Source organism: Plecotus auritus (assembly GCF_963455305.1).
Source record: "Plecotus auritus genome assembly, chromosome: 12".
Classification (NCBI taxonomy): domain Eukaryota; kingdom Metazoa; phylum Chordata; class Mammalia; order Chiroptera; family Vespertilionidae; genus Plecotus; species Plecotus auritus.
Window position 1 is genome coordinate 7050883 of NC_137778.1, and position 22429 is coordinate 7073311.

The following is a 22429-nucleotide window of genomic DNA, read 5'->3' on the forward strand; positions in this document are numbered from 1 at the left end:
ATAATAAGATAACTGAACTCTGCTTTAGAAACAAAAAGACTGAATGGCACTTCACTTCTGAGGAACAGACAAATAGCAACAAAGTAAGGAATTCCTAAACCCTAATCTGCTTCTCATAGGAACAAAGGGACCATTCTGATGGACCAGAGAATTGAGCATTACCTACGCCACGTGGAATATTTTCAAGGCCAAGAGAGCCAGTTCTGTAAAAGTACTACCAGCATACTTACGAAGCTGGCCGGTCTTGTCTGAGGTCAATGGTGAAGACAACTGCATCTTCACCTGCAGATAGAAACGTACAAGGAGAGTCTGGTTCCAGGGCCAACTGCAGGAGAAAAAAAGGAAAGGGTGAGGTTTCTAAAGATTAGAATTAGAAGTTATTTAGTTCATCCCTTTATCTTTAGAAGGGCTGCATTCAAAATGTCTCAGCAGGAAAGGAGATAATTTAATAAGCTCATCCTCTCTTGTTCTGTGTAAATTACTTACAGCTTGTTTATGCCATACAAGTCAAAAGGACAGGTGATTTGCTATTTTAACTAAGTCTCCAAGGGATTTGAACAGACAGTGATACCAAAGGAAAACATCAGAGATTAGGGCTCATTCTCAAATAAAAACAATTCCCCACCCTTAGGTGGGAAGAGAAAGGGTGCCCAGGTTTCATTTCTCTATTTTTAGTTCTAAAAATGAGTTATCTGGTGTGTTGGAGGTACACTTAAGATTCAAAGAAATACATAATTTTCACATTGCCTGAGCCATCTAGAAATGGATACTCCAGGTCCACCTATATATTTACTTAGGTTTTTAAGGGCAGACCATCGTCTTTCCATGACATGGAAGAACATGGTATCTACTCTGAGACTAGGCAGCTCACTGGCTGCCACCATGACTATTTGATCTATACTCCCAGGTCTAAATAGAGCTCCCAGCAATAGTGATCAGAGTAGAGTTTAAAGGTTTGGAAGGCATAGGAGACCTCAAGGATCTCCAACTCACTATAGTTCAGCTTAGGGATTAAGTATAATCAATTAATATTGCATGCGCAAGGTTTACAGATCTCTAAAATACTTGCCTTCCAAGAAGTTTAGGATGGTGGCTGCTTTCTCTCCCTTCTTATGTACAAATCTTAGGACTACAAGAAGGGAGGAAGGTAACTACATTAAATACAGATACAAGAAGACCTTGGTGAGATCCAGAGGAGCTGAATTGCACATCCTTCGGGGCAAAGATTTACTTACCTTGTGGGACGCTCCCTTATGCTGGGCCACACGCTTCGTATTCTTGCAGCACTGTGTGGCAGACAACTCTGCTACCCGCACCTGCCCATCACGGGCACACATGGCCAGGGTAGAATCACCACTGTTAGGAAGGAACTTTGCCTGGGGTGTTAAGAATGAAAAAAGGGACACACAAAAGAAATTCAGGAGGTAAATTTGAGAAGAAAAAAAAATGAGAACCCCCACTCACCCCCTTTTGTTTCACAACAGATGAAAATTTAACTTGCCAGCTTTAACAAAACTGGTTCAAGTCTAATTTCTTCCATGAGTTAAAAGAGAGTGAGAGGGGGAAAAAATTCTCTGATATGAAAGAGCATTTCATTTGACTCTGGAAGGTTGAACTGGTACAGGGTAAGTACTCAGGTGAACTAGGAGTCTACCTACCAGGAGAGAAGAGTAAGGAAAATTTGCTACAAAGTAAATTAAAGGGATGTTGGGAAAGGAGAGAACATGCTTAGGGATAAATGGTCAGTACCAATATGATGTATTTCGCTGATGAGTAAAATCTTCAGAGAATAGTAACAATATTAACTAACATACCTGACACGGTTCTAACTGCTTAGCTTCTATTATTTAATCCTCATAACTCTCTATGTCATTAGACCTATATGATAGACAAATAAACTTAAGACAGAGGTTAAATAACTTGCCAAAAATCACACAGCTAGTGAAGGATAGGGCTAGGATTTGAACCCAAGCAGTCTGGCTCAATAGTCTCTGCTCTTACACTGTATGCCTCCTACCAGGGCACATCTGGTTCCTTCCTGATGACTTCTAAGCACTCTATCCATAATGAGACTTCCAACAGTCTTTATGCTCAAGGAAAGAAAAGCTTGCCATAGGTCCTTCAGTGTATTAACTCCTCTAAGGCATTATGAGAGCCAAGGTAGGACCGAGTTTGATGTCTAATTCCTGCAACTTTCTACCAGCTCTCACTAAAGGGAAGAGCTCAGATTTGTCTAACTCATGCCACATTTCCTCAATTGCTATTCTGCTCCCTTGCCTCACCTGGAAGACATTGCTTTTGTGGCCACTCTCAAAGTCCAGTACCGGCTGCCGCCGCACCCAGTCCCAAACCACCACTTTCAGGTCATCACTGCCACTGGCCAGCCAAGTTCCACGCTGGTTAAAGTGCAGGGTATTGACACAACCAGTATGGCCCTCAAGCCCATGCTGCAGGCGGAAACGCTGCACAAAGACTCTTGCCCCACAAGCCTCATATACAAAGCGGGAACTTGAACCCAGTTCCCGCTCCCGAAGGGCAGGAAGGGCTTGCCAGCGAGGTCGGGGAAGGGCTGATGTCTCCGAGGACACCCAGTCCTCCAAGGCCCGCTCATCATCTGATGAGTCCTGGTCACGGTTGGCCCGCTTGCGCTGTACACGACGCCGGGGATGCTCTTCTTCCTCCTCTTCTTCCTCATCCTCTTCCTCTGAGCGATCATGGACTTGATTTTCATCATTGATGGAGTAATGGCCAGTGTCCTCCATGCTGTCAGAGTCCTTGTCTTCACCTGAGCTCTCTGTATCTGTGTCTCGACTTTCTGTGCTGGTGCGATTGGGGCCACCATCATCCCCGGTCAAGCTCAAGCTCAGGTCTGAGGCCTCTACTTCAATGCCTGAGGATGTCTCTCTCCCCTCTTCAGCGCCAGACATCTCCTCTGGACTACTAGACATGCTTCCTGCATGCAAATGAAAAATGGGTAGTTGTGGGGGAGGAGGAGAACAAGGAAGGAAATAGGATAGTGATTAGAAGCATTTTCCTGCCTTAGTCTAAGAAATTGTCACATCAAAAGAACCAGAAACCAACTTTGGTCAAAGTTTTTTCTGAGAGGGAATCTTGGATAACAAGTTGAAAAGACTAAGATCAAAGCCACACACAAATAAAAGTACTTATTTCAACAGATCTGAAGAAATGGAGAACCTAAGAGTATAATAAATTCTCAAGAGGCAAAGCATTGGCAAACTGTATGGAAGGTATGCTTGATACCTTAGGCTCAGTTCTGCTGGATGGGCATCCATTAGTTACAGTAAATAAACTAAATATAAGAAAAAGAACAGCCGTCCCTGCAAGAGTTGGCATAGCTATCTCTTAGAAAAAGATGGAGAAATAACTGAATAAAATCACTATGATAGTAGGTAAGGAGTTGGACTATTTCCCACTACTTTCCACCTCCCAAATTCTAAACTGAAAGGTCTACTAAGAATCCAGAAGGAAGTAGTAAAGTGGGAACTGTGATCATTTGAATGAGTTCTTGCTCACTTTTTGTTAATATACGTATTCTGACTTACTTTCATTAATTTAATAATTTTAATACTATTTTTGGTTATACAAACTGTTTGAGACAAAGTTCTATCAGGAAGCATACATAAAAATGATAAGAAGAAGAGGTACTACAGTTGATACCTGAGAAGCAAGCTGACCATCTTCTAGACCCTCTCTGTTGGTAGTTATAAAACAACTGTGTCATATTGAATAATATAATCCCCTACAATTAGATACTGTATTCTATCGAAAAACAGCCAAACTGTATTCCAATAAGCACTTGGCAATGTTCTACAGCTACAACTTCCAACCTAAGGTGAAGGTGTGAAGGAAGGGGGACTGAGGATTTTAAACACTGCTCACAGCCTTCTTTTCTTAAATAGAAATTTTATCTTGCCAAAAGTAAAGGCTGTTAGGAAAGGGAGACCAACTATGGGTGATTCTGGTATGAGCTTTTCAACTCTAATACCACTCTAATGTTTAAAAATTCAAAGGATTGGAGCACTTTACTGTTTATTCATCTAGATTAGAGCAGTAATTTCTGAAAATCTTTGTAGCAATGGAACCCCCTTTCCAATGAACTCTTAGACAAAACCCAATACAGAAAACTGATAATGTAAGTGCTTTGGTTCAAGTAGTGACCGAAAGTTGGGAGACAAAAACAGCTCTTTTCAAAAAGCACCTCAACTAAGAACACAGTGTGAAAACAATTAGGCTACTAGGAACTTGCTGATAAAGGGGAACAGTGTAGCAATTTGCTCCTACAAACTACAATGGCCAGAACTGCTATATACAAATGCAATTGGTGTGAGATTTGGAGTGGTGAGAAGGCATAAAATATCACACCTATCACTTCTGTGGAGAAGGAAAAATAAAAGGTCAAACCCCTAGCGTTTATTGTTAAAATCATGATTAAAAAATTAAGACAGCCCTAACCGGTTTGGCTCAGTGGATAGAGCATCGGCCTGCGGACTGAAGGGTCCCAGGTTTGATTCCGGTCAAGGGCATGTACGTTGGCTGCGGGCGCTTCCCCAGTGGGGGCTGTGCAGGAGGCAGCTGAATTGATGTTTCTCTCTCATCGATGTTTCTAACTCTCTATCCCTCTCCCTTCCTCTCTGTAAAAAATCAATAAAATATATTACAAAAATAAAATAAAAATAAAAATAAAAAATTAAGACAATTTTGGGGCTATTCTATCACATTAACATAAAGGCCAAAGCATTCCACAAGCTCAGAAAGAGGACCCTAACAGTCAATGACCAAGATCTAGGTCATGAGCTAGCAAATTTTTTTCTGCCAAGGGCCAAATAGTAAAAATTTGAGGCTTCATAGGCCATATGGATCTCTGTCACAACTATTCCACTGCTGTAGCACAAAAGCAATCATAAATACTATGTAAATGGATGGGGCATGACTGTGTTCCACTAAACTTTATAAAAACAGTGGCAGGCTAGACTTAGCCTACAGGCTGTAGTTTGTCAATCCCTGATCTAGCTAATGGCAAAACTCCAAATCATTTATATACCTCAAACCCTTCTAGAATGCTGTGTCTTGCAACTAAGCCCAATAAATATGAACTACAGCAGTAAGAAAAAAAAGGGGCAATAAAACAACATGTTGAAAAAATCTCACTTTCCCCTCATCGATTTCATTACTCTGCCAATCACATCAAATAGATTTTAGCCTACAATCCTGACCTGCAAGGTGCTGAGGAATGCTGGACACTCTGGTGCCCAACTACTATATCCATTTGATGGACGTTTCCCTGGTTTAGAAGTTGCCTCAAGGTTAAAGCATTGATTGAATAACCCAGGTAGTAGCTAACTCTATCAGAATCTTCATATCCTGCCTTCAAACCTGCACTAGAGCCACTTGGCTGCACTGGCAAAAGAAAGGAAGCATGGATGGATGAATGGAAAGAAGGCAGGAAGAAAACCCCAATTCCAGTCGGTTTAGGTTATATCTTCATCTCTTATCTAATATCTCTATTAAACTATGATCTACCATGGAAAGAGACTTCTCGTTATGATTGCACAACCTCACCTACCCAACAACTCTCTTGTTCCCACCACCAACTAGATGTTCTTTTTCTCCTTTATTAAGAGCATTTCCTAGGTTTTATCCACCTTTACAACCTTTCAGAATTCCAAACAATCTGACATCTTAGAGGCACAACTCTATTATTGATCTTCTGAAAACATTCAGATAAAAGTTGAAGGAGCAAAAGTGTCAGACAGTCCAAGGCATTTCAACCCTGTAGTTTCCTGTACCCAAAACAACTTAAGAAGGGTTCACTCTTAGGAAAGATTTCCTTCCCTCCACTAAAATCCATGTCTCCACTCTCTTTGGGGGAGGGGAACCTAAGGTGATATAACAAAAATAGCTTCACCTTCATTTTGGCTCCTTACCATTAGCTAAGTCTGTTTTGCCATCTGTGCTGCTCCCTTTTCTGGACATTTTGATTGATGTTTATCGTAGCCAGCCTGGATTTGGAAGGGGGAAAAAATAACAATTAGAAAACAATCTTGGAAAGACGATAAAAGGAACAAGGAGATTTAACAATGGACACCTTTGTCATTTTTACAAAAATGATTTTTGGTATGTGCTCAATAGGGCTTCTCAGCTACTGAAATCACACCAGATTTTCCCCTTGTGCCTAAATTCCATTAAAGAGACATATCTTTGGGAAGTCAACTGCAATCTCTTCACCTTACTCAGTAACTGGCAGTGTTTTTTTCAGATGGGAAAGAGGGAACTGAAATAAACTTGAAACTGTAGGCATATATAAAGTGATATCCTATATAATAAAGAGGGAATATGCAAATAGACCAACACTCCGCCACAAAGATGGCTGCGCCCACAGCAGAGACTGAGTTCCCGTAACAAGCCTTAACGAGCAATCAGCAGGGACCTGAGGCTGTGCTGCGCCCCCCTCCCCGTGGGCTTGATGGGGACCTCAGGCCACACCCCCTGCCCTGGCACCAGCCTGGGGAACCTGAGGCTGCACCCCCCTCCCGGGGGACCAGAGGCTGCACACCCCCCCGCCCGGCGGGACTTGACGGGGGACCTCAGGCCATGCCCCCCGCCTAGCGGGGCTTGACGGGATCTCAGGCTGTGTCCCCCACCCGACAGGGCTTGATGGGGGACCTCAAGGCACACCCCCTGCCCTGGCCCAGGCTGGGGGGCCTCAGCGACGCCCCCTACCCCGGCACCAGACCAGGGGACCTGAGGCTGTGCCCCCCACCCGGCGGGGCTTTACAAGGGTGGGACCGGCCGGGTCTGGATCTAGCCCAATGGGGGGGGGGATGGGGCTAGCTGGGTCTGGGTCTAGCGCGATTTTGAGACACACGTGGGTGGATGGGGACTTGACTCTGGGTCCTATGGTGCACCCCAGACTCTGACAGGAGGAAGATTTTCATATACATTTTACTAATTTTCTTTCATCTCTGAAACTTCTGTTATAAAGAAAGGGCAAAGAGCAATATTAAAATATTTCCTCTAATTAATCCCCTTTTAATGTGCACGAATTTTGTGCACCGGGCCACTAGTCCTATATAATAAAAGCATAATATGCAAATCGGCTGAACAAATGACTGAACAGCCGAATAGTGGGACGACCATCAGGACGACCATCCGGGACCACGCTATGACACCCACTGGCGCCAGGCCAGCCAAGGCGGGTGCAATGCGAATGGTCAGGGCTGGCCATTGCCACATGATCGCCCCACAGAGGGAGGCCTAGGCCACCCACGGCCTGGCTGGCTGCAGCGGGTGGGAGGGCCCTCCCTGTGCGAGGGAAGCAGAGTGCCAGCAGGAAGCTGGTCCTGGAGGGAAACCAGTGCCGGCAGCCAGGGGAAGGAAGAACTACCCTTGAACAAATTTCATGCATCAGGCCTCTATCCTATCTAATAAAAGAGTAATATGCAAACTGACCATCACTCCAACACACAAGATGGCTGCCTCCATGTGGACACAAGATGGATGCCACAAGAGGGCCAGCAGGGGAGGGCAGTGGGGAGGGACCAGGCCTGCAAGGGAGGGCAGTTGGAGGCGATCAAGCCTGCAGGGGAGGGCAGTTAGGGGTGACCAGGCCTGCAGGGGAGGGCAGTTTGGGGTGACCAGGCCAGCAGAGGAGGGAAGTTGGGGGTGACCCAGGCCTGCAGGGGAGAGCAGTTTAGGGGGGGACCAGGCTTGCAGGGGAGCAGTTAGGGGTGACCAGGCCTGCAGGGGAGGGCAGTTAGGGGCAAACAGGCTGGCAGAGGAGCAGTTAGGCATCAATCAGGCTGGCAGGGGAGTGGTTAGGGAGTGATCAGGCTGGCAGGCAGAAGCGGTTAGGGGCAATCAGGAAGGCAGGCAGGCGAGCAGTTGGGAGCCAGCAGTCCTGGATTGTGAGAGGGATGTCCGACTGCCTGTTTAGGCCCAATCCTACTGAAATCAGGCCTAACTGGGCAGTCAGACATCCCTTGAGGGGTCCCAGATTGGAGAGGGTGCAGGCTGGGCTGAGGGACATAACCCCCCTCCCGTGCATGAATTTCGTGCACTGGGCCTCTATTATATTATAAGCAGAGAACCTTAACTCAATACACAGAGCTAGCTTCAACATTGCCCTTTACGCAAAAATCTTGTTATAAGTGTTAGACTTATGTATCTACAAACTCTATACTACACTGTCTTTACAACATGAAGAGGTGGGTCAGACTCTTTATATAATTTTGGACACTAACCAAGAGATAAAAGCACCTGGCTGGTATGGGTCAATGGTTGAGTGTCAACCCATGCACCAAGAGGTCACTGATTCGATTCCTAGTCAGGCCACATGCCCAGGTTGCAGGCTCGAATCCCAAGGGGGAGGAAGAGGGCAGGAGGCAGCTGATCGATGATGTTTCTCTCTCTCTCTCTCCCTCTCCCTTCCTCTCTCTCTAAAATCAATAAAAACGTGGTTTTTTTGTTTTTTTTTAAAGAGATAAAAGAAATCAAGTTCATGAGGTAGGGTAAGAGCTTGGGCATTATGTTCACTCGGATGCCTATCTTCACACTTATAGGTGCAGGTACAGTATTAACTATTATAAGAAGCAGAGATGAATTAGAACTCGGAGTCCCCCTGCCCCACACCTCTAAGAAAGAATGTAAAAGGGTTTTTCCTCCTCTTACAACTAATAATAGTCACCAAATACAAAGCTGGAGGAAAAAAGGGCAACACTTGTATTAAACCATCTCAGTCCATTTCATAATTTCATAATCCCACCAACTTTCAACAGATTTGTCTTTTTAGCAAAACTGTAACTAGGAATCAGGGTGCCTAGCTTTTTTCCTTTTATACCACTGTAACACATTATTTTTTTCAGGGTCTTACTCCCACCTGGAGCAAATTCCAAAGAGCAAAGAAAAGTATTATTCAGCCCAGAATTTTGTTAAGCCCTTTCAGTGCCTTGGACAAAAGGCATTGGTAAAAGACAAAGTATGATTATGACTCCAGTCCTGTACCCAAGCACACTGGCCTTTCAACAGCCTTTTCATTCCCATAACAATGATACCAGAGGCAGCCCCATCCTTAACCTTATCCCCTATTATCCTCTACAGAAATCCAAGTTACTGCAAAAAGTGTCCTCTGCCAAGAGACAGCTGCCCAAAGCGTGCTCATTGTAGGCCAGAGAGGGGGAGTGAAAATAATGCAAGAGCAGGACTAAAGCTGAATTTGAGGGAAGAACACCTGGAAGAGTGAGGATGAGACAAAGCCAGTAGAAAACAGATCTGTGAAGCCACATAAGGAAAAACAGTGAAGCGCTGTTTGCAAAGCAGGCTGTTTTCCTCCTCCTACTTCGATGATATATTTTTGTACAGCATTCTTCACACGACACTTGTTTTTCCCTCATAGCAGTCCCTGTTTATATTCTTTAATATCTCAGCGATATCTTCTTCCCCACCTAGGGTTTTAATTAATTACATTAATAGTAAAAGTCCTACAAAGTGAGGAAAATAATTGCACTACTCTGTTAAGATTAAAAACTAAAATCTTAAGTATACCTTATGGCCAACTGAGAACAGATCTGTTATTTTCTCACCTCTAGAATCAAAGCTGTCAACCGTGCTATACTTCTCACCCCACTATTACTCACTCCCAGAGAAGACTAAAGCAGCTCCAGAGAACCTTCCTCAAAACTGAATCTCATCCACTTTATAGAAGCCCAGCCTGCCTGAACTTCAGACTTACAATGGCTCCAGTGGCTTTCCCAGCCTCCATGACCAGGAGGAACCAAAGCCTAGTGCCGACCTAACTCTGAGAAGCGGGCAAAGGAGAGTCATGAGGTTCAACCCATACCCAGAGGTTACAGACCTCATCTTTTGGGGAAATTGGTTTAAGGTTCTTATAAGAAGAAACTCTTTTGAGGAAAAAAAGTTGACAGAATTTAGTGCTAAATTCAGAAACAAAGAAAACCCTGTGAATGCTTATGTTAACTCTCATCACTAAGTTGATGTAGGCAGATAGCTTCTAAAGGTCACATTTTAGGGGCCACAGAATTTAGCAAGAAGAGGGAGGGAGGAAGCAAAGGAGGGGAGGGGAGAGTGGAGAGGGAGAGAAACATCGACTAGTTGCCTCCTACACGCGCCCTGGCCTGGGCTGGGAATTGAACCTGAGACTCTTTGGTGTGTAGGCCAACGCTCTACACTGAGCCACACCGGCCAGGGCCCTTCTTCATTCTTTAATGCACTATATTGCCAACAAATCCAGTTTTACCTTGATTGATTTCCATTTAAAATCTAGTCCAGAACAAGCCAATCTGAGCTTGGAAGAGCTGATGAGCTCATTGCCCCAGGTAGCTAGGGGAAGCTTAATTAAATTAGCTCTACTGCCTATACACTAAAAATAACCATAACCCCTGCCAAACTGAAGGTTAAAGAGTAAACTATTGGGGGATGGAGAAAAACAGGCTCAGGTATCATTTTAATTTCTACCTAAAAAATTCCAGTGACCTAGATTTTTCTTGACTTAATAAGAAAAAGGTCTTAAATTTTTAACCAAATAGATGACACAATATTAAGTATAAACTAGGAAGAGTGAGAGTTAATACAGTATGTAAGAGTATTTTGAGGAAGAAGTACCAAGTGTCTTCTGTTTAAAACTACTGAGGCTGCCTCCTTTTCTTAAAAAAAATAACTGAATATACCAAAATTAAAAATCTACTCTTCAAGAGACACTGTTAAGAAGATGAAAAGACAAGCTACAGACTAAAAGAAAATATCTGCAAAATACAAATTAAGGGTAGCAAGCAGAATATATTTATAATCTCTCACAACTAAATAAGAATCACTAGAAGATACCCTCAATATTATTAGTTATTAGAGAAATACAAATTAAAACCACTATGAGAATCCTCTACGTGCCTATTAGAATGTTTAATATTTTAGCCCTAACCGGTTTGGCTCAGTGGATAGAGCGTCGGCCTGCGGACTGAAGGGTCCCGGGTTCGATTCCGGTCAAGGGCATGTGCCTGGGTTGCGAGCACATCCCCAGTGGGGGGCGTGCAGGAGGCAGCTGATCGATGTTTCTAGCTCTCTATCCCTCTCTCTTCCTCTCTGTAAAAAATCAATAAAATATATTTAAAAAAAAAAAAAAAAAAGAATGTTTAATATTTTAGAAATAATTATAATGCAAACTTTCTTTATCAAATGCTAACAAGTAGAGCAACTACAACTCATACACTGATGCAAAATGGTAGTCACTTTGGAAAACAGTTTGGCAGTTTCTTCTAAAGTTAAACATGCACTTACCACACAACCCAGGAATCCACACTCGGGTATGTATTCAAGAGGAATGAAAATATATGTCCACCCAAAAGCCTGTAGGTGAACGTTCATCAAACACTGGAAACAAATGTCCTTCAGCTAGGTCATGGATAAACAAACTGTGGTCCATCCACACAATGGAATACTACTAAGCAATAAAAATAAATGAACTACTGATACACACAGAACACGGGTGGATCTCAAATATCCTATGCTACGTGAAAAAAAGAAAACAGCTACCTAATATTATTCCATTTATAGCGCAATCTGGAAAAGATAAATCATTGGGACAGAAAGCAGAAGAGTGGTTGTCAGGGTTGGGGGTAGCGAAGGGAATGACTACAAGCGGGAGAAAACTTTTTGGAATGATGAAAATGTTCTATGCTTCAATCATGGTGATATTGAGAGACTATGCATTTGTCAGAATCCATACTAGGTCACTGAAAAAAAGGGTAAACTCCATATAAATCATACCTCAATAAATCTGATTGGAAAAAAGAGAATGAGAAGTGGAGGGAGAGAAATCATGCCAAGTGTTAAACCCAACAATAAAAAAGACTAAATTTTCAAGGCTGTGATTATTATTATTTTTAATCCTCACCCAAGGATATGCTTAGAGAGAGGAAAGAGAGAGGAGGAAAGAGAAACATCGATGTGAAAAACATTTATCAGTTACCTTCCATATGCTCCCCTGGGGATCAAACCCACAACCCAAGTATGTGTCTTGACCAGGAATCAAACCGGCAACCTTTCAGTGCACAGGACAATGCTCAACCAACTGAGCCACTCCAACTGGGCAAGGCTGTGATTATTAATAGACGTTAGCTCAAGTGGTCAATATGCTACAGTAAATGAGAGCAAAACGTCAGGTCTTCTTGTTTGAAAATGAAAGTGCAACCACGTCCGAGGCAAGATGAATCCTAAACACATAAAAAGTCTCCACCCCTATTGTGTTGTTGGCAGCTAAGAATATCACAGTACTTCAAAGTAATTCTAGTGGTTGTACTATTAATATGTATATTTATGTTTTTCGTTTTTATTTTTTAAATTTCTCTCAAGTTCATCTTAACTGCTTTGGAGTCTAGAATCTCTGAAAAATGATTAACTCTACCTTACCTCATATCCAATGGAAACTTCACCATCTAAATATTAGTCCTTGATCTCTTCACTAAGCTCAGTGAGTTCCCATGAGTTACATAATCCCAGCACTCTCGCAGGCCAGTCCAGCAGTCTTGCTGTGCATGCCTTCATTTTGCAACTCAGGCGGCCCAACTCTCCAATACAGACACCCATAGTTAACACGAGACAAAGTTTTAGAATTTCCTCTGAAACTGAAAGGTAATCTTCGTAAATTATTAGAAAGACAGATATCTGAGAGCCACACAGTCTTTGGATCCTCTTGAGAGGACAGATGTCCCATACCACTCATAACTGAACAGCTGTTCAGGGCTGATCTCCATCCAAAGTACAAATTTGCTTTTCAGTCCTAAGTCACACAGTCCATCTGGAATCAACCAGTCCTACTTTCCCCATCCCAAATTTTTGTTTTCAAGCTGAAATGGCTCATTTTTAAAATATATTTTTATTGATTTCAGAGAGGAAGGAAGAGGGAGAGAGAGATGGAAACATCCATGATGAGAGAGAATCACTGATCAGCTGCCTCCTGCAAGTTCCCCCACAACTCGGGCATGTGCTCTTGACTGGAATCGAACCTGGGACCTTTCAGTTCGCAGGCCGACTCTCTATCCACTGAGCCAAACCGGCTAGAGTGTGAAATGGCTCATTTTTAATTCATCCTCCTTACCTTACTATTTTTCTACTTAACAATAGACATTTATACAAGTCAACTTTCCTGACTCCTCCCACTAGCCACTTGCTTGCTTTTCATTTATGGAACCTGATTTACCCTGGGCACCCAGTCACTCAAATAATATAGTGTTTATTAATCAGACAGAGGACCTCAGACACTGAAATTCAAAGGGATCACTCCTAGAAGATGAAACTCATACAATATACATGTTTATGGGAAGGCAGGCCTTTAGTTCTGGGCCACTTTCTATTTAGTCTTTGGAGGAACTGAATATACTACACACTGCCTCCTCTGGTAAACTGGAGAGAGAAGCAGAAAGAAACTATGAAAGTTTCTGGATCAGGGAAATTAATCTCTATTTCTAGCGTGCAAAAGATTTGACAACACAGGACAACCCAACTGTACATCCAGCCTCCCTTGTTTATCCAAATTATAGGCATCTGGCACCACCCAGTGGCCCATCTGTACACAGACATGCTTGTAATACAACGATGTACAAGGCAACATAGGAGCTACAAATATGAACAAGGCAGTCACCACCCTTTTGTAGCCAACAGTCAATTAGAAAAATGAGCATACAACCAACTATAAGTGATATATGTATCATTAAAAATAAATTTAAAATATAGTTCCAAAAAATGTATACACACACTTTGAATAATTATAAAGGCAGTGTTTATTAAAATATATTTCATTTTCAAAACTGAGCTATCAGCTGTTAAAGTGCCTATACATTTTTTTGTGACACCCTATACATATAATACAGTTGCAGTTGATCAGAGGAAAGGATTATATTTAATTTCTGGGAGAAAGGAAAAGCTTCCACAGAGAAATTAGATTTTAAGCTGGGCTTTGAAGGAAGGATAGGATTTTAATTTCCTAAGATTTTTTAATTGATTTTTCAGAGAAAGAAGGGGTGGGGGGAGGGGGAGAGAGAGAGAGAGAGAGAGAGATCCATCAGTCACCTCCTTCACAGCCCTCCTCCCCCACCGGGGATTGACCCACAGCCGGGCATGTGCCTTGACCAGGAATAGAATGGACAACCTTTCAGTGCACAGGTGGGCACCCAACCAGGGCAGGAAGGATAAGATTTTAATGGGTAGAGTTGAGAAATACATTCCACCAGCATTAGAATAAGACATGGAAAATAAAGAAACCTGGTATATTCAAGAAAATACATGTATAGTCTGGTTTGGCTAGATAGAGTTGATATGTATAGAAGGTGCTCTAGCCGATGTGGCTCAATTGGTTGGAGTGTCATCCAATACATCAAGGGGTGGTGGGTTCGATTCCCGGTCAGGGCAAATACCCACCTAGGTTGCAGGTTTGACCCCTGGTCCGGAAGTATGTGGGAGTCAACCAATCAAGATTTCTCTCTCACATGATGCTTCTCTCTCTTTCTCCTTCCCTCCAAGACCAATAAAAAAATAAATTATTTTTTAAAATCTATTTTATTGATTTTTTTTTAGAGAGGAAGGGAGAGGGATAGAGAGTTAGAAACATCGATGAGAGAGAAACATCAATCAGCTGCCTCCTGCACACCTCCTACCGGGGATGTGCCCGCAACCAAGGTACATGCTCTTGACTGGAATTGAATCTGGGACCCTTCAGTCCGCAGGCCGACACTCTATCCACTGAGCCAAACCGGTTAGGGCTAAATTATTTTTTAAAGTATGGAAGGTGTATGTGTATTAGGCATCAGGAAGATTATTTTGTCAATGATAGTAAGATGGACTGAAGTGGACAGAAAAGGAAGGAGAAACAAGTTTGAAAGCTAGTATTATAGTTGCCAAGGTAAGAAGCAATGAGAACCTGTCTTATGTTGATGGCAGAGGAAATTAAAAGGAGATCAATGTGAAAAACATTATAGAAATAGAATTAATAGTATTTGACTCAATAAGCTGTTATAAAGCTCAAAAAATCAAAAAGACAAGTTTGAGCCTAGGTTCCTAGAGGAAATCAAGTGCCATAAATGAGAAGATTGCATGTGGGGGAAGATATGAATTTTATTTTAATTATATTTAAAATCTAAGCTGACATGTCAGCAATGTAGAGGAGAACCAATATAGGTCTGAACCTTGATAAATAAATTGGGGCCAGATATACAAATTTGGAAATTATTTGTATAGAGAAGCTTTAAAATCAAATATCTTGTAAATTACACCTCACTTTAAAAATAAGCACAATCTACCATAGCTAAGATTTGGAAACAGCCTAAGTGCCCATCAGCAGATGAGTGGATTAAAAAACTGTGGTACATCTACACAATGGAATACTACACTGTGGTAAAAAAGAAGGAATTCTTACCATTTGCAACAGCATGGATGAAACTGGAGAGCATTATGCTTAGCAAAATAAGCCAGTCAGAGAAAGATAAATATCACATGATCTCACTCATTTGTGGAATATAATGAACAACATAAACTGATGAACAAAAACAGATTCAGAGACAGAGAAGCATCCATCAGACCATCAAACCTCAGAGGGAAGGTAGGGGAGGATGGGGGTAAGGGGGAGTGATCAACCAAAGGACTTATATGCATGCATATAAGCCTAACCAATGGACACGAACACCAGGGGGGTGAGGGCATGAGTGTGGGGTTAGGGGGACAATGGGGTAAGGACACATATGTAATACCTTAATCAATAAACAAAATAATAAAAAAAAAAATAAGCAAATAGCCCTGGCCTGTATTGCGCAGTGATTAGAACATCTGCCCACACATGGAAGAGTCTTGGGTTCAATTCCAGGTCAAGGGCAAGTACCTGGGTTGCAGGTTGGATACCCGGCCCCTTTGTTTGGTCAGGGCACCTGCAGGAGGCAAACAATCAATGTGTCTCCCTTACATCCCTCACATCCCTCACTTCTCTCTCTCTCTCTCTCTCTCTCTCTCTCTCTCTCTCTCTCTCTCTCTCTGTGTGTGTGTGTGTGTGTGTGTGTGTGTCTCCCTCCCTCGCTCCTTCCTTTCCACTCTCTAAAAACCAATGGAAAAAACGGGTGAGGATTAACAAAAACAAATAAAAAATAAAGTAAATAAGTAAAAATAACAAATTAAGTACCCAAGAAAGCTCTGAGAATAAAGTCCAAAGAAAGAATCTCAGAGGAATACCTACCTCTAGGAAAAAGAAAAGAAAGGGAGACAGAAAGGCATAGGGAAGTAGAAAGAATGACTGGAGTGTTAAATGCTGTGGCTGTCAATAGATAAAAATGTTTCAAGAAGATGGGGATGGTCCATGTTTCAAATGCTACAGAGAAGTACAGAAACATATATACTGAGAAAAGGCTTTAAGAGTCACACAACTTTTCTATGGAATTACCTCAGTTACTGAGTAAGAATCCTGGTTTTCTCCTTATTTGAGTCATAAAAGGATTCAGCTATCTCTTCAGTTTAGTTAAGTCCATTAAGATTATTTCCTTAGCCCTAGCTGGTTTGGCTCAGTGGATAGAGTGTCAGTCTGGGGACTGAAGGGTCCCAGGTTCAATTCCAGTCAAGGGCACATGCCCAGGTTTTTAGGCTCGAACCCCAGTAGGGGGCGTGCAGGACACAGCCGATCCATGATTCTCTCTCATCATTGATGTTTCTATCTCTCTCTCCCTTCCTCTCTGAAATCTATAAGAAATATATATATATATATACATATATATACATATATATACATATACATATATATATATATATATATGTATATATATATATATATATATATATATATATATATATATATATAATTTTAAAAAATATTTCCTTAGCCAGAAAACCAAGATGGCAGCATAGTTAAACACTGGTACTCATCACCTCCCACAAACCACATCAAAATTACAGGACAACCATCAATCAGAACCACGTGAAATCTGGCTAAATGGAAGTCCTACAGCTAGAGAAGTAAAGAAGAAAGCACATTGAGACTGGTTGGAACAGGCTGATCCAACACCCACATGTGGCATTTCTTTAGTCGGGAGGTATATCTCCAAGGTCTCCCAAGAGATGCAAGGGGGCCCAGCCCCACACCAGACCCCTAGCCCAGGGTTCCAGAGCTGGGAAGAGAAGTCCCCATAACTTGGGGCTGTAAAAATCAGTGGGGATTATGGCTGAGTGACACGGAGGCTGCTGGAGTCCCAGGTGTTCCTCAAAGGGCCCCCACACAAACTTACACGGTCTCAATTCCTCTAAGCTTCAGCATGGGAGGCAGCTTTAGGAGCATCCAGGGACATGTGGGGAGGAACTGGACTGCCTGGCATTGGGGCAGGAACTTGGAGGCGGCTTTCTCCCAGACAGGGGTGCTCTCAGGGGTCATTGTTCCTGTGCTGGGACCTCCCCCATTGCAGAGCTGATTGGCAGCCATATCTGAGTTTCCATTAGCATGGCTCACACTGCTGGATCTACCCTGGTGATTCCCTGAGACCCTGCCCCATCCAATTTGCAGGCCCACCCAAGCAGTTTGCAGCTGCTTTTCCATATCAATGGCCTGTCCTGGCTCAGGCTTTCCAGGGGTGGGCAAACTTTTTGACTCGAGGGCCACAATGGGTTCTTAAACTGGACCGGAGGGCCGGAACAAAAGCATGGATGGAGTGTTTGTGTGAACTAATATAAATTCAAAGTAAAGGAGCGGAGGGGAGAGCAAGAGAACCCTCCGCTCTTTCGGCTCCACGGGCCGGATAGAACGGCCCACGGGCCGTAGTTTGCCCATGGCTGCTTTAGACTTTGCTAAAATCTCTTAAATAAGCAGCAGCTGGAGTCAATAAAAGGCAAGACCTACCACCAGCATGCCTTGTCTCACAGCTAGGCCTCACCTGGGCACTTCCTACCCCAATACAAATAGCAGCCATCTGCAGACCACTCTGTAGCTCCTGCAAGATGGCCCCAGACAGTGACTGACTTTGCACTCCCCAGAGGCCCCAGAGCCAGTGTACACCCAGTGGACAGCTTCAGACCATACCAGATTACAACTCTACACATCCACAAGAGACACTCTCAAGGGGCAGACTCAGTAAGCACCAAAGCTCCACTGAAGCAAATCCTGCTCCATAGGGGTGTCTCCTGCACAACAGCTCTTCCATTGTAGACACAGCTGGTCCTCACAGCCAATTGGCCTGGAGGCCAATTGCTCACAGTGAGGCCAATTCTCCCAGTGATGCCAATCAAGGCTCGACTACAAGACTGTGTACACAGCCCACACAGGGGCACACCTAGAATTCCCAGCTCAGGTGACTGGGGAGGCTGATCCACTGGGCCCTAAAGGACACCTATTAGACAAGGCCACTCTACCAATCCAGGAAACATAACAGCTCTACCTAATACATAGAAACAAACACATGGAAGCAGCCAAAATGAGGAAACAAAGAAACATTACAAATGAAAGAAATGGAAGCAAGCAAGCTACTGGGTACAGAATTCAAAACAATGGTTATAAGATTACTCAAGGATCTTAATGAGAGCTTCAAGGGATTTAGTGAAACTTTCAAGGATCTTAGTGAGAATGCCAAAGACATGAAAAAGGACCAGTCAGAAATTAAGCATACACTAATTGAAATAAGGAATAATTTACAGGGATTCAACATAGAGTACAGAATTCTGAGAATCAAATCGATGATTTGGAATATGAGGAATCAAAAAAACACCCAATCAGAAGAGCAGAGAGCCCAGCTGGTGTGATTCACTGGTTTAGCATTGACCTATGAACCAGAAGGTCGTGGTTGGATTCCTGGTCAGGGCACATGTCCGGGTTGCAGGCTCGATTCCCAGTGTGAGGTGTGCAGGAAGCAGCCAATCAATGATTCTCTCTCATTGTAATTAAAAAAAAAAAAAAAAAAAAAAAAAAAAGAGCAAAGAAAAAAAAAAAGAATCCAAAAATTTGAAGATAGCATAAGGAGCCTCTGGGACAACTTTAAGCATACGAACATTTGCATTTGGGGGTGCTAGAAGAAGAGAGAGAGCAAGATATTGAAAACCTATTTGAAGAAATAAAGCAGCTGCAAAAGAAAACTTCACCCTACCCGGTGAAAGAAAAAGACTTTTACAAGTCCAAGAAGCACAGAGAGGCCCAAACAAGAGGAACCCAAAGAGGCCCACACCAAGACACATCATAATTAAAATGTCAAGGGTTAAAAACAAAGAGAGAATCTTAAAAGCAGCAAGAGAAAAGCAGTTAATTTTCTACAAGGGAGCACCCACAGACCTGCCAGCTGATTTCGCAACAGAAACATTACAGGCTAGAAGGGAATGGCAAGAAATCTTCAAAGTGATGGATAGTAAATACCTACAAACAAGATTACTCTACCTAGCAAAGCTATCATTTAAAATTGAAGGTCAGATAAAGAGCTTCACAGATATGAAAAAGCTAAAGGAGTTCAGTACCACCAAACCAATAATCATGAAATGTTGAAGGGTGTTCTTTAAGAGGAAGAAGAAAAAAAAAAGATTAAAAATATGAATAAAAAGGCAACAAATACTTATCTATCAACAATTGAATCTAAACATCAAAACAAACGAACAAGAAATCTAATGAACAAAATAAACAGATGAATAAAAAGGAATCGGAGGCATGTAAACATGGGACTGATGAACCTCAGAGGGAAGGGGGGTGGGAAGGGGTAAGAAGAGATTAACCGAAGATCTTATATGCATACATGCATTACCTATAGACACAGGCAATAGGGTGGTGAAGGCCTGGGTTGGGGCAGGAGTGGATGGGGATTATGATGGAAAAAAAGAGGGACATCTGTAGTACTCTCAACAATGAAGATTTAAAAGAAAAGATTATTTCCTTAAAAAACTCACTGGCTTACTAATTAATCATAACCTGAGACCCATCTATATATATAAAAGCCTAAGCGAACACCTTTCGAACAGTCACTATGATGCACACTGACCACCAGGGGGCAGACACTCAATGCAGGAGCTGCCCCCTGGTGGTCAGTGTGCTCCCACAGTGGAAACGCTGCTCAGCTGACCGACAGGCGCCAGATGCCAGCTGTGAGCCCAATGAGTGCAGCTGTGGGGGCGGGGCGAGAGCATCTCCCACGGACAATCCCCCTGCATGCCCCTCCCCCATCCGGACCAGGATCAGGACCTGCATTGGGACTGACTGGGCTTCTCGGTCATGGGTGCAGAGACTGCAGCGGAGTGGCAGCAAGCCTACCAAGTGGCGGGATGAGCGGGAGCTGTGCGGCGCCTGGCCCAGGCTCGGGCTCCTCCCCAGCCGCCTGCCGCTTTGCACGCTACCACATCTCTCGTGAGATGCTGGACTGCTGGTTTCGGCCGATCCCCACAGGCCATGCCAAGGGACACCACTGGTGCACAAATCCGTGCACCGGACCTCTAGAGTTTAAATAATTTAAAAATGTTTTTATTCAGATTGTCATTTAGATAGACATTTTTATATACTTTTATAATTTTATAATTTATATACTTTTATAAAAAATACTAAATTCTATTTTTCAGTTCATTGAAGAGCCTATTTTTAAAAGATAGCATATGATAAAAAATAAAAAATAAATAAGTTAAATAAAATAGTCAGCATATGGTATAAAAGAAAGAACAGCATATGGTATAAAAGGGCTTTAGTATCAGTTAGACCTGGTTTTGAATTCTACTTCTACCATCTACTTTAGAGGTTTTTTTAAAATATATATATGTGTGTGTGTATATTTTAAATATATTTTTATTGATTTCAGACAGGAAGGGAGGAGAGATAGTAAAATCAATGATGAGAAAGAATCACTCATCAGCTGCCTCCTACACACCCCCTGGGATCGAGCCCACAATCCGGGCACATGCCCTTAACCAGAATCGAACCTGTGACCCTTTGGTCTGCAGGCCAATGCTCTATCCACTGAGCCAAACCAGCTAGGGCCTTAATATGTTTTTATTGAAGCTTATTTCTTTTTTGTAAAAAGTGATGTCATTACCCTGCAGAAGTTAGTTTAGAGGATTAAAAACAACGTTTGCAGCCTGTACTTTGTAGCATTTATACTATTTATTCCTAGCCTCTCAACTCTGGTTCCAGATTGCATTTCCTGGAGCAGTGGTCTGCAAACCGCGGCTCGCGAGCCACATGTGGCTCTTTGGCCCCTTGAGTGTGGCTCTTCCACAAAATACCACGGCCTGGGCGAGTCTATTTGGAAGAAGTGGCGTTAAAAGAAATTTAAGTTTAAAAAATTTGGCTCTCAAAAGAAATTTCAATCGTTGTACTGTTGATATTTGGCTCTGTTGACTAATGAGTTGGCCGACCAGTCCTAGAGAAACCTGGGATTGCCCGCCACTCAGCAATGATCCTACAAACACTGTATGGAACTTTGGATATAGTCCCAAGTCCATATCTGCTTAACTGCTCTCACTGGCCTTTTAAAGAATTCAGAGACCTCTGTTAACATCTTCTTTTGAGTATATGAACTAGGGTAAAGCAATATACTCAAGAACCCAACAATATAAGCCTCCTTTTCTTGAAAGTTGAGAGGATAGCCAAGATGAGAACTTCAAAGCAACCACCACAGATGATGAGGAAGATAAGGAAGTCCTGCATCAACTATCCTATGAACAGGAAATTTGTTCCCCCTTCGGATGGATGCCTTCTCTTCCTGTTGGTAATACCAAATGTCTCATGTTTAGTTTATTGGCTTTTGTTCCAATAACAGTATTTCAGCCCTGGCCAGTTTGGCTCAGTGGATAGTGACCCAAGGGTCCCAGGTTCCATTCTGGTCGGGGGCACGTGCCCAGGTTGCGGGCTCCATTCCCAGTAGGGGACATGCAGGAGGCAGCCAATCAATGATCCTCTCTCATCATTGATGCTTCTAGCTTCTATCTCTCTCTCCCTTTCCCTTCCTCTCTGAAATCAATAAAAATATTTTAAAAAAAATAAATAACGGTATTTCAGTATGTTAAGAATTCATTCTAACCCATCAGTGCTATCTCCAGCTGTAGAGCTAAGGAACTTTTTATAACGGGTAAGCCCATTTATCTCAATTTAAATGATTCTAAAGAAAATCCATTAACTAAGGAAATTCCATTGTGTTTCCACTATAAAATTATTTACTTTCACATAAAAATCCAGTATTACCAGTTTTTGCCATTCACATTTCACATCTTCCTTGAGCCCTAGCCGGTTTTGCTCTGTGGACAGAGTATCAGCCGTGGACTGAAGGGTCCCGGGTTTTATTCAAGGGCACATACCTCCGGTTACAGGCTCAATTCAATTCCCAGCCCTGGTCCGGCATGTGTGAGAAACAACCAATCGATGTGTCTCTCTCTGTTTCTTGCTCTCTGTCTCTCCATCTCCCTTCCACTCTCTCTAAAATAT

General features: G+C 42.7%; 1 protein-coding gene across 5 annotated transcripts in view; it reads right to left on the reverse strand.

Annotated features, from left to right (window-relative positions):
• The window catches only part of DCAF8 (DDB1 and CUL4 associated factor 8), a 49431-nt gene that overhangs the window by 21241 nt on the left and 5761 nt on the right, over nucleotides 1-22429 (reverse strand). For all 5 annotated transcript variants that reach the window (XM_080648900.1, XM_080648899.1, XM_080648902.1 and 2 more), the window contains 4 exons: nucleotides 5946-6020; nucleotides 2283-2953; nucleotides 1236-1376; nucleotides 231-325 (listed from right to left, as the gene is read on the reverse strand). In XM_080648900.1, coding sequence (XP_080505026.1) covers nucleotides 231-325; nucleotides 1236-1376; nucleotides 2283-2953; nucleotides 5946-5994 — 956 coding nt within the window. In that variant the 5' untranslated portion in view covers nucleotides 5995-6020. The remainder of the gene's footprint in view (nucleotides 1-230; nucleotides 326-1235; nucleotides 1377-2282; nucleotides 2954-5945; nucleotides 6021-22429) is intronic.